This window comes from Daphnia pulex, chromosome 5 (genome assembly GCF_021134715.1).
Source record: "Daphnia pulex isolate KAP4 chromosome 5, ASM2113471v1".
NCBI classification, from domain to species: Eukaryota; Metazoa; Arthropoda; class Branchiopoda; order Diplostraca; family Daphniidae; genus Daphnia; species Daphnia pulex.
The window spans coordinates 7,020,696-7,033,759 of NC_060021.1; the positions used below are offsets into that span (position 1 = coordinate 7,020,696).

Consider the following 13,064-nt stretch of genomic DNA (forward strand, 5'->3'; position numbering starts at 1 on the left):
TCACCTTTTGAAATCGCCCAGCTATACAACACGCACGCCAGTGTTTAGCAGGAGGAGACTAGTAGTTGGTGTAGTTAGATGCCGCTGTATATTTAGAGAAACCCAGTCATCATCCAGTGTGTGTGTGTGTGTGCGGCTCACCAGTTAGGTGCTGGTGGTGGGTGTAAGGGAAAGACCCCCCCCCCTCTTTCTCCCTCCCTCCCACCCCACCCTCTTCTGCCGAAGCGGGAGAGAGAGTCAGTCAGTGTCCGTGAGTGAGAGTGAGTCAGTCGGTGGGTCGGTGTTGCTCCCCGCAGTTGCGTGCGCGAGTGTGTGTTCGCTCACGTCCGAAAACGGCCAGGAAAAGAGGAATGAGGACAAGTAGCGAGTAGGAGGAACCGACGCTCAGGTATTAGATTATGCATTGAGGCGAATCTTTTATCATCCACCACCACCAGTTGTTATATTTATTGGGTGAAGAAGAAGAAGAAGAAAAAGAAAACTTGTCGTGTGTCTCTTGTGGTTGTCGGTCTGGCTGGATAGCGCCGTGAGTGTGTTGTGATCCTCTTCAAACGGCCGTCGCCGGGTATTTTCTTTCTTTTTTGTGTGTGTATATTCGGCGTCACTCAACTGTCAAAAATTCCGTTGCTGGAAAGTTGACTCTCGTTTGTCTCTTTGATCTACTAGTCTCTCTCTCTCTCCGTCGCGGCCCATTCCGTTTTGACAAAAAGGAACAAAAATCCGGGCGACCGGTGGGCAGATGGTCGCGGGTTGTTGAGGCCGAGAGCTTCGTTTTTCTTCTACCCAGTGTCCGTTGAGACGCCGGCCCAACCTTGGCCCGTCGTTGGCCTCTCTGTGCGACTTGACGAACGATCCCACCGATTTTTCTTGTTTTATTTCGTGTTTGTTTTCGTTTTTTTTTTCAATCGAGAGCCTAGTGCGCGCGTCTCTGTGTGTTCAGTGCAGTGTGTGTGAGTTGTGCGTGTGTGCAATCGCCAATTTGTAGGCCGCGGGCCGGTATTTCGGCTGCCAAGACGAAGAAGAAGTGAACACTCGCGGAGTGGAGGGGAAGAAGAAGAAGAAGCGATTCACGTAGGCAAAACACGAGAACGGGAGAAAACGAACGAAGCGAATGGGAATTGAGAAAGTCAAAGTCAAAAAAGAAGAAGAAGAAGAAGAGGAAGAAGAAGAAGAAGAAAACATATCGAAGCTTCAAAGTGAGCAGAGGAAAAGGTGGAGGAGAAAAACAAGAAGTGGAAAGAGAGAGAGATCCGAAGAAGAGGCCCTGGAGGGCACCTCAGATATGTGCTTTCTCAGTTTTGACCGTATCTCACTTCATCTCGCTTCCCTCTAGCGGGCGAAAAGACTCTTGATCGGCCAGCAGCCGCTTATTAAAAGAGGACGACAAAATAAAAAATTCCTTTCCGAACGAAAAAAAAACTTCTAAATTTGGTGTACTGTACAACACCCTATATGATCTGGCCAGGTGGCGACTGACCCCGACTTTGTCCTGTTCGTCTCTCCTGCATCCAGTTACGTCGTTTGATATTCCCCAGGCAAAAAAAGAGAGAGAGAGAGAGAAGAGAACGGTTACGAAATCGACAAGGTTGTTGTGTTGTTTTGACTGCCTTTGGAATTGTCGTTGTTGTTGTTGTTGTCGACGATGGCCGATTCGTCCAACCCGGCGCCAGCCGTCCAGGCTCCTTCCTCGTCGTCTTCGACCATGACTTGGCGCAAAATCTCGCTGCCGCTGCCTCATCTTTTCCCTCATTTGACCATCAATTTGAGGGGCCATTTGCCACCAGCTCGGCCGTCTTCGCCTCCGCCGACGGGCGGTGCCGGGAGCGCGGCGGCTCCCGTGACAAAGGCCAAAACGGGTCGCGATTGGAAATTGCGCAGGCAAAAGACTTACGATTCGCCCGGATGTCTGAACGCAGCCGCTTCGGCCGGTGCTCCTCTCACTGGCAAACCACCGCCTCATCGTCCGGCCTCCGTAGTAGCCAATGATTCAACTGCAAACGTTCCAGTTAGTAAGGTAATAAACATGTTTCGGATGTTTGCCGTACTACCGTGCGCGCAGGGGCCCAGATATGAGATATTATATTCGCCGAGTCCGAGAAAAAGTAATCAACCTTATGAGAGTGAGCGAATGAAATGGAAATAGCGGGAGCCGGAGCGTGACAGGTATAGTTATTACTTACTAAAGAAAAAAAGTAGTCCTACTTCTCGGCACGATATAGGACTCTGACTGCTCGACCTACACACACGCCAGTCGGACAATAAAGACTCATTAAGAGCAAGTTATTATTACTGAGGCCTGCTGCTGGCCCCTGCTTTTCTTTTATTTCCTCTCTCTTTATTGAAGGCAGAAAGGGAATTCTCTCTGTCGTTTGTGTGGATTTCGGGCTCGTCTAAAATGGATATTAGTTTTGTATTTTTCTTTTTTTTTCCCCGGAACACACAAGAGAGAGAGAGAAAAGAATGAAGCTGGAAACTTTGCGGATACGCTAAGCCCTTTTCCCAAACCGGAAGGAGAGAAGAACTTTGCGCTTGTGTCTCTCGCTCAACGACTATTGGAGTATAAAGTAGAGGATGAAGAATAATAGACAATAGCCTTAGAGAAGAGTCAGATAGAGATAAAACGTAGTTCTCATAACTTCTCTATACCCGAAATGTTCTAGTCGATTGTTGTCGTTCTTCTTCTTCTTTCGTGATGCCTCTCCAATCTCTGGAAGAGAAAAGGAAGAAACAAAAAATAAGAATGACGAGTTGCAACCCCGGAAGAGCTTTTATCTTTCCTTCCGACTTTTGGTTCTTGCCAAGGGCGCGAGGGGAAAAGAGGAGGAGGAAGAAGAAGAATCCCCCAAAGATATACCAACGGAGAAAAGGTCGAAAATAATGCGCCGGGCTAGATAAAGAGGAAACACAAGGAAAACAGTAGGGCTGGTAGCCGGTTAGTAATAGCAATATCGTGTTCGTGCCGTCTTCCTACACACATTTCGGGACCGGGTCCTACCAATAAAAGGAAAACTAAAAATTTTTTTTTAACCCCGAGGTTTTTTGACGAGTTGGCTCACTTTGTGCGGAAAAGAGGAAAAAAAAGGTCTGAGACATCGAAGAAGGGAGGAATCAAAATAAGGAGATAAAGTTGAGAAAAGATAGACAGATAATAATAAAAAAAAGTTTACACAATGCGACGATCGATCCAATTCTCTCTCTCGACTAGACACATAGTGCACAGTGCCATAAATATAGCAGCCAGAAGAAGAAGTTTAAAAAAAAAAATAAGAAGATACAAACTTTTTTTTTTTGCCAACCCCACTCTTCCATCCCGGAGCGCTTTTTATTTGTCGAGACTTTCGCATTTACCCTTTTTTTATTTGTATGTATTTGTTGTCGGTATTGAACCAAGGGAAATCGTTGGTGCTTTCTGTCGTCGAGTTTTTGAGCTCCTCCTAACGACAACCGAGTCCCGCGTCCCATCACCCAAAAGAAGAAGAAAATCTCAGGATTTCGTAAACTCTCGACTGTACTCACTCTCTTAGCTTCAATGGGCCCATGTTTTCTTGACGTGTTTGTCGACACACATTCGCCCCGAAATGGGCGGGAAAAAAAAGTGAAGTGTAGTCAAGTGAAGTGAAGTAGTTTGAGAAAAAAAATACGGGGGGAAATGACGTTGACCCAGGCGACGGACTATTTTATAGAAGAGCTCCTGCAAAAAAGCTCGCCGGAGCTCGACGGACTTGTACCAATAAAATAAAGGTTTCCTACAGCTCGTTAAATAGGAGGAGAAAGAAAGGAAATATATTTAGAAAGAGAGAAAGAAAGAAATAAAGAAACCACTCACTTTAGTAGTATGCGTTCTGCCTCTAATGTGTTTTTTGTTGTCTTTCTGGCACTATGGGCGCTGCTGCCGCCATAGCCCGGTTGCTCATTTCTTTTTCATATGATTGCATTTGAAGCTAGAGCCAAGTGAAGCCATTGCGACTCTCTGCGGGGGCTGGATTCTCGTGGCGTTATTCGCCATTGGGCGTTAATCATCAAGTAGCGAATGGAAATCCATTAAGTGCGTGTGTGTGTATGTGTGCGTTCGTTTTTGTGCCGCCGAAGTGATGAAGGTGACCGCCCTTTGGCCACCATCATCTCCTTGCGGGTGGGCGATTCTCCGTGTTACTTTGGCCGCTGCCAACAAACAAACGAAACACACTAAAACAAAACAACAAAACAACAAAAAAAGGAACTTGCATTACGAAATAATTAAAAAAAAAAGGGAAGAAAATTAATGGCCGGCGCAGCAGTGACAAACGTATATAACTGTTTTTTGGGGAGGTTTTAATTTCCCCAGAGCTGCTATTGGTCGTTTCCCGTCCATTTCCGTCGCAAATTAAAAAAATATCGATCGACTTTTTTTTTTTTAATCCTTTTGTTTGTTTTTTTAAAATGATCTGGGAATACTGTTATTTGTTCATTTTCTATTCTTTTCTTTTGAAATCCCGGAGAGAAAAGAAGAAGTTGCTCCCAATCCCCTTTTGCCGACATTCTGCTTTAAACATCAGCATACGAAGATTACGATGCCAGCGTCTTGTAGGGCATTATCATTCATGAAATGTCGCTGCCGAGACGGTTCAGTCGTCGGGACGTTTTAGTATTGCAAGAAAGTATACACCAAACTAACCACACAGGGACGAAAAACTAGCTTTGACATATCCGGGCCCACACACTGCGATGGGCGAAGAAGATTGGAATTTGGTTCTTTTCTTTTTTTCCCCGAGTGGAAAAAGAATAGAAAGTCATATAGAATTACCAATCAGTCAAAAAGCTGTCTCACTTTTTGTTAAAAAAAAAAGTTTGAAATGAGCAAAGAGAATTTTAGATGAAATTTTCTGATCAAGTCTCTTTTTTTCTCCCTCCTTTTCTACCGAACTTTTTTTGAGTAAAGTTTCGTTATGCGTAGAATACCCAGGAAAATGGTAAAAGCTTGATAAATGTATGCATTTCCCCAATCGTAGGGAAGAACTATACCTATATTATTCTGCGTTCTATTTACTTTATGAGGTTGTGGGGTGGTAGCAGATTCGGGAGAGATTGGAACACATGTATATATCCCGGATGCACATTTTTTATTTCCCCGCATTTTCTGGGGATCCGTGAATAGAAGAAGAAGAAGAAAAAAAAAACCCAGTCGCATAGTTTTCTAAGAAGAAAGGAAAAACAAGTATAAAAAAACTAAGACTTGCAGTTAGATTAACGGGTACGATACGCCGGGGTATCCGTCGGTAGCCAAATGAGAGAAAAAAAAGTAACTCTCGTCTTGGCCTCCTTTTATTTATATTTTTTGTTCTTTCCTCTTTTCTCTCCCGATGGGAGTAGAGCATCTAACAAGACAAGCCTCCCCTTTTTTTTACGAGTAGTTGGATTATTTCAATTCCATTTCGCCCCAAGTTAAAAATAGTTAACAACAAAAAAAAAAAGACAAGAAGGCCGTCCCGCTATCTTATTACATATGTATACAAGATAAAAAAAAAAAAAGCCAAGAGAAAAACAAAACAGATGAGTGTAATTGAGTTCAGTTGTTTTTGTGTACATGTAGAGAGAGAGAGAGAGAGAGCCATGCTTGAAATAATTACAAAACACAAGATGAAAAGAATTCCGGGTTATAGTAAGGTGGGTTCTATTTTTTTTTTGCACATACTACGTGTCTAACTTCTTATTCTTTGTATCTATCTCGCCGAAGGGTTAGAATAAATGATAAAAACTCCCTCCCGAGGATAAGAGTGTAGGATATGACTCAGTTCTGGTCGTTTCTAGTCTCTCGTGATCTTCTTTGGCAGAGAGAGAAAAAGGGTCGTTGGTATTATATAATACTCGGCGAAGCTGCTTAACTATCTAAACATTTTCTAATTAGAAACAAACTCGAGTTGCACAAGTCCAAAGTCCTAACTTCCTTGCAACCAGTCTAATACTTCTAGTCAGATATATACGACATTTCCAGCGAGTATCTATCTTTGAGAGCTTCGACTGGAATGTTTTCTGGATACCATTTCAGACCATTTCAGTTTCAATCCTTTCGTCGCTCTCATCCATCTTTGGGAGCTATGAGCTATTGCCTTGATGACATACACAGAGAGAGAGACACAGAGGTAGTAGTCCAGCCCGGGAGAAACGAAACTTTTGTCTCATTCCTCGTCTTAATTCCCTGCTCTCAAAGTCTGTGCTGCTGCTGCTGCTGCTGCTCTCTTTCATGTCATTACCAAGTCCCGCGGTTTATGCGATTAAAGTCCGCAGTTAATTGGCAATTATTGGCGAAAAAGAGAAGAATGCGTGGCCATTGGACGTCCACCCAGCTAGGGAACATCTTTCTTTTTAATTACTGGGCGCCTGGAAGCTGCTTTTCATGAAGGCCCTGGACACTATTCGATTTGGGTTGCGTCTCTTTTCAGACATCATCGGACGTTTCTCTTCTTTCTCGGTTGGAAACCATCGGGGGCGGCGCCGCCGCCACAGGGAATGGAATAGTCGATGAAAGCGGAATGATTACAAAGGCTGAACACGTCGAGATGCTAGCCGGCCCAGGATAGACCGAATCAGCTCTTATTTTTGTTTTTTGATTTTTTGGGTTCTCTTTCTCGTTTTGTTTTCTATAAATATTTCAGGGATGAGGCGAATAAGTAAAAAAAGAAGCGAACGTAAATTGGGCGGCCCTCTGTGGGTGATGAAACGTAGAGAAGAAAACAGAATGACACGGAAGAAAATGCGAATATTTTTTCAAAGGGCAAAAAGATAAGACCCCGGCAGAAAGGAGGCGGAGTGTGTGACATTCCTTGGCAACCATCGGGAAATATCGACGGACCCCCCCACCACCATTAAACGTGGGCGTCGATGTGGTGGTGGCGTATGCGCTGCACGCCATCACCGAGTCGCGTAGAGTCGGATCCCGATTTGAATGCGTCGGTGGGCAGCCAAAGAAGAGAGAGAGAAGGAGAAGAAAAAGGGCGGTGTAGGTCACGCCCGCTTATCGGCCAGAGGGAAGTGAAAAAAAAGAAGAAAAATCAAGAATCTTTTTCTCGCTCTCTCTCAATGGACGTCGATTTATTTATAGAAGAGCGCGACCCCCCGAAAGATAAAAAAAGGAAAAAAAATTCACGTCTCAGACCTTTTTCGGGAGCAAATAGGTGGGCGTGTCGCTCGTACCCGGAGTTTAAATCATTTCCATCCGTCTTGTTGCACAAAGTTCCTGATATTCGATTTCCTCCCTTTAAAAAAAAAATGTTTCTTGTGCCAATATATCCCCCAGTTTCCTTTGCCTTGGAGATGACGGAAGAGCGAGAGAAGAAAATGAGAGCGTCTCTTCTAGTCGATTCTCACCTAAAAACTCTTAATGCCAACAGAGAGAGAGAGCCCCGTCGGGACTATCTAGTAAGAGTAGATCGATCGTCCCTAGAAGCCATCATTCTGTTGTGCACTGGATACTATATATATACACACATCTCACTCACCGCCCAGAGAATCCATTAATTGAATCGGCAAAAGCGCAAGGCGATTTGTGCCCCCCTAACTGCGGAAATGGCAGAAAAGCTGTCGCTCTTCTTCTTTCTGCGGCCTCCAGTTTCAGCTCTTCGTCTCTCTCTCTAAATGTTTCCACGCGGGAATTTCAAACAAGACAAACGGCTCTCCGCGTGTGGAAACAAAAGAATTGAAAAGAGCAGCCAGAGTCAATATAAGCAGACGACGAAGAGCTAAAAAATAAAAATAAAACTAAAAAAAGGATTGACGGAAAATGATTGTGTTGACAGTTTGTTGGAGAAAATTCGGACGCCAAAAAAAATTCCCCCCATCGCAGCTCCAACGTAAAATGTCTGCACAAGAGTTGGGTAATTTTTGTTTCCAAAAGTGGTGAATTTTACACACTCTCTCTCTCTCTCGCTCTTTCTTGATTTTATTCCAATCGCATTACGTCTCGTCGTTTGATCTCTCCTACGGCTATAAACGGGCGAGTGGCCTCTTATCGCGTGTCAAAATGGAGAAAGAATTCGCCCGTCAAGTTTCTTCATCGTTTTCGCCACTGTTTTGTGTAGTCGACTCGATTTTCCAGTTTTTCATTTTTTCTTGGGTTTTTATTTTCTTTTCTTCTTGTTTGATTTGAATTTCATAACTTGATTTGACATCCACCCAAGGCCGACACACACGCATAGACACACAAAGGGAGGAGTCAAACATACTGTTATGAAAGTTATGACCATGTTTGTGTGCGTGTGTGTGTGCGCGCTTTGCCTTTCTGTTATGCAGAGAGAGTGAAATTCGGACTCGTTTCCAAAATGAGGATCGTCTCTTTTGGCCTCTCTTGATGTGTTTGTTTATGCAAGATATTGCCTAGCTGCTTGTCTTTCATAGTCGTTTGTTCTCTTAATTGGTTTTCTGCTTGGATGACGTCATCTCGCAGAAAAATAAAGACAAAAAAAAAAGTCCATACACGGACCCGGTTCGGTCCCCCGGAAATCTTTTCTCGTCGGGTAATCAAGCCCCAAAAAGAAGAAGGAAAAAGCCAAAGCAAATCGCAAAAAAAGGTTTCTTCCATCAGCTCTCTCTCTCTCTAGGATCAGAAAGAAATATAAAAAGACAACAAAAAATAAACTTGTTTTTACTCTGGCTATTCCTCTCTCTCTCGTGCTGGCGCGCACCGGATGTTTGTAGTTTTCGAGTCATTTCTCATCCCTGTCGGCATCTAAACTTTCATTTCGGGGTCGGAGGAGGAGAGATTCTGTTTTTTTTTTCACAAATCGATCCCTATAGTAGTAGTAGTTATATATGCTGCTGTTCTGTTCAACAACTACAAACGGCCAGAAACTCTGATGCGCCGTCGGAGCATTCATTATACAAATGCCGGAAAAATCCCTGGGCCTCTGTCTGTGTGTGTGTGCGTGCGGGACTTTTCGCTTTTGCTTGTTTTGGGGGGGGGGGGGGGGCGAGATGAAACTTGTGTGTGTTTTTCCTATTTACATCTTGTAGTACTGCTCGGCGTGGAAAACTTTGGCAGGGAAATGAGAGGCGCTACCCAAATTGGTTGCGCTTCCGCCGCCCACTTTTCCGTAAATGTTTTCCAGCGCCCGAACGAACGCGCTCGAGCACTTGAATTTCTGATTATAACCGTTGCAAAAGTTTTCGCTTTCTCGCTCGATTTTGATTAGAATTTCGCTAATGTTTTTTTTTTTGTATTTGATTTTGATTTTGTTTCGCCTTACAGGGAGCGAGAAGTACGACTCCGTCGGATGCTGGATCGACCGCCGCCTCGTCGACCACCACATGGGAAGGTGCTACTTCGCCACCGGTGTCCTCGTCGACGCATTCGGTTGAATCTGAATTCACGGGTAACAATAATTCTCTTTTTTTTCTCTCTCTCTACCGGCGCTAACCAAGTTGCGTTGGCGCATCTTCTCGGAAAAACAATGTCACAATTCCGGACCGTTTGTTGGGAGCAGTCGCCTTATTGAGCGCTAGATGTCGGGCCGTGAATGTTGGCTAAAAGCGGAATCTGTTTTTCTCCGTGAACGGGCGACGAATTTGTTCTGTGCGGGCTCTCTTGTGGGAGGAGCGCCGAAAACGATGGGGGGTAATGTTTCCCAGACGAGGTAAAAGGACAGACGCATCAGAGTGCGAGAGAAAACGTTCCAAGTAACTCGAGGGACTCGGCAGTCGGTGCAACACCCCCAAAGTGTTTCCACACATCCCACACACATACATACACACACACAAAATTCGATAATTGAATTTTGTAAAAAAAAAAAAAAAGAAAATCTATGTAATATATTTTTATTTTAAAAAAAGAAAAAAAAGGGGAAAATTGATTCTGTCAAATTTTTGAAAAAGAAAAAAAAGTTTTGCAATCATCGGAAGATTCGGAAGTGCGAAAATAGTTTCGGTGTGTCCCCGTGGACAGTGTGTGTGTCATCGACCGTTTACTTAAAACACCATCTGGTCCGGATTATTTGACCAATCTTCCTTCCTTCCGCTCCAGGAGAAAAAGAGAAAAGAAACTTTCCCGCCGGTGAAGAAAAAAAAAGCCTACATTTTTTGAATATTTCTTTTATTTCCTTCGCATTCCTTTCTCTATTCTAAATAGCCAGTTTTTTTTATTTTTTTATTTTTGGGGGTTTATTGTGATCGATGAATTCCCATCTGGATCGCGGTGAAGTGTTACATTATTGGGCTGCGCGAAACGAAAAAGATCTAGAGGGGGCTTTTCAACCCGTCTATAAATCGTTTAACCAGTGTGTGATCAGCTGATTGATGGAGCCGACGACCAGTGGACCTTGGGAACGGGAATTTATGGATTTTGTCGGCGCGACCCGTCCATTCGAACGCGTTCAAATAGAGATGGAAAAGGGAAATAGAAGAAGAAGAAGAAGAAGAAGAAAAAAAAGGCTAGCAAATTATTTTCGCTTGGGTACTACTACAAACTACAACTAGGTGAAACGAAAACTCTTATTCAAATTAGGTGCGTGACAGGCGCACACAAACACGCAGCCCAGGCCCCCTCCCGCCGACTGCTGCGTTTGACACAGTAATGCAAAGTAATGGAGAAAAAAAAAAACAAGGAGGAGGAGGTGGGAGAGCGCCGGGCTGGTGCCGGGCAGAAAGAGGAGAAGGAAACGATTAACCGCCGCCGTCGTCGTCTTAGTCGTCGTCGCCCGTGCCGCTAGGCCAGAGAACGGTGTGATGTATCCATCACGACCCCGTGCGATGATGATGACAATGATTAGCGCACTTATTTCTTTTCTTTTCTTTCCCCCCCTCTACAGAAGATTGTTTTTCTTTTCTAAATGGGGAAATGTGCGGAGAAAAGGGCAGTTTTCCTAACCCACCCAAGGATCTAAGCCATTAAGGGATGGCCATCGACACTCGGCTCTAGTACAAATAAAGGGGGGAGGCCAACAGAGTATAAAAGGAGGAGTGCAGCGCGACCCTCCTCCGCAACAGACATGTGTAGCTATTCCCAGCTCTTATATTTAGTTTGCTGGCATTTAGGAGAAGAAAAAGTACTTTTTTGCTTGGGCCTTTTTTTGATTGTGTCCAAAGGACAACTAAATCTACGGTACGGCTGAGAGGAGTGCGAACCCAAGCAAGTAGGAGCCTAGATGAGATGATATGCGTGCGTTGTGCATGCGGAAATTGCAATAGATATGAAAGGTCTTCTTCTTCTTCTTCTGCTGCTGCTTCTTCTTTGACTGATATATATCTCCACAATTCTCTGTGTACACACACCAAAATGAAAAGAAAAAAAAGGGAAAATCGCTTATCTCATATTGGATCCTCTCCTTCCGTTCCGACACTTTGCCACCGACGACAAGACCAAGCCACAGAGAGTGAGAAAAAGAAAGAAAAAAAGAAAAGCCTCAATTCTCTTTTATTTTTTCTTATTCTTTTTCTTTCGCCAACGTGTTTTTTAGTGTGACCGAAATCTTCTCTCAGCTCTCTTCTTCCTCTACTGTGTGTCTGCCTTGTCGGAGGCCAACCGTGCTATTGATCCGCCTTTTTCTCATTGTCAAGTTTTTCGGCTCCTTCCATATCCCATTGCCACACGGAGCTCCTTGCCTTTCTCTCTCTCTCTCTCTCTTTTTCTTTGGCTCACTTTGGCCACGATTCCGGTCCAAGGGAAGAAAGAAAATTCGACTCGTTGGGTAACGTCTAGGAAAAAGGACAAGTCGACGAAAGAAAATGACAATTTTATTTTATTTTATTTTCGGAAGAAGAAGAAGAAGAAGTTTGATACCGACACCATCAAGAAAAACCACTTGATTTTGATGGGCAGAGAGAAAAGAGAGGCTCGTCCGCGTTATCCTTTTGATCGAGTTGTGTGTGTGTCCGTCATGTGATCCGCCTATATAGGACTTGTCGTCGCCCAAGAAGGAATCGCTTCCCCTCCCGCCATCCAGAGCAACTCGGGAGCGAATCGATAAAATCCATCCCATCTCCCTCCATTCCATCTTTCTCCCTCGTTCCTCCTTCTTCTTCTTTCCATCCATCCTTCCTTCCTTCCTTCCCCCCCTTTTGCATCCAGTGACACAAAATCTCCTCCTCATCCTCGGCTACCCCCCTCCTCCGAAAAAAGCCTTTGACATTCTTGCGGACGCACACATGCGTCAATGGATTCGATTTCCAAAAGAGACACTTTTGACACTTAGATAGACACAATTGATCCGTTGATAGGATGACGACGAAAATTTCTGAAGGGATTTTTTCCCTTTTTTCCTTTCTCATCTTAGAATCAAAAAGACGGATCCATGGATGGAAGGTTCTTATTTTATGTCACCGGCCTATTAAAATCTCCTTTTCATTAACGGGGTCAGACAGTAAAGTTTTTTTTTTTTTTAACAAAATAAAATAAAAGAGAAAGAAAATTTCGATCCAAAACATTTCAGGATCGCTTCGCCTGGCGACAGTGTTGTAGAGATTTCACGCACGGAATGTGGCAAGTTAAATATTAGGAGATCGGGGGGTTCTAATAGGGTTCGTGCTTTTTCCCCCTCCCTCTCCCGAGGGGGTTGGGTTGGGGTAGGCGGTACACACACGCACACACACACACACACACTATGTCTATCTTTCTTTCTTGTTTCTTGCGAGCAAAAGATGATGATGATGTCTTTCGTTTGGGTTGTTGCGACCCAAAGAGTCACGACCTTCCTCCATTCCACTTGTCCCGGCAACTAGCTCCTCCGCCGACCTCCCCCTTCTTCTTCTTCTTTTCAATTGTTTTCTTCCCTTTTTGTCTGTTAAGGAATTCTCCCATCATCTTTTCTTTTTTCCTTTTTAAAAAAAAATTTAAAAAAATAAAAAATAAAAAAGAGAGAGAAGAACGAAACACGGACTCGGCGGAGTAAACAACGCGAGGTTAAAAATGGATAAAAAGAGATATCAGAAGGCTGTTTTGGAAAGAGAGTTGCAACGTCATGTGATGGATTTTTGAGTGGATCGTGTCGTGTATCCGCCGAATGACTAAGGAGGATTCCCATTGGCTTTACTCCCGCTCTCTCTCTCATCACGGCTATATATGTGAATACACCAGACACAAGTAGTCGTAGTTAGTCAAT

The 13,064-nt window shown here is 44.0% G+C and overlaps 1 protein-coding gene across 2 annotated transcripts in view; it reads left to right on the forward strand.

Annotated features, from left to right (window-relative positions):
* Positions 1-13,064, forward strand: part of LOC124193621 (triple functional domain protein-like) — a 41,120-nt gene that overhangs the window by 13,000 nt on the left and 15,056 nt on the right. For both annotated transcript variants that reach the window (XM_046587535.1, XM_046587537.1), the window contains exon 32: positions 9,221-9,344. In XM_046587535.1, coding sequence (XP_046443491.1) covers positions 9,221-9,344 — 124 coding nt within the window. The remainder of the gene's footprint in view (positions 1-9,220; positions 9,345-13,064) is intronic.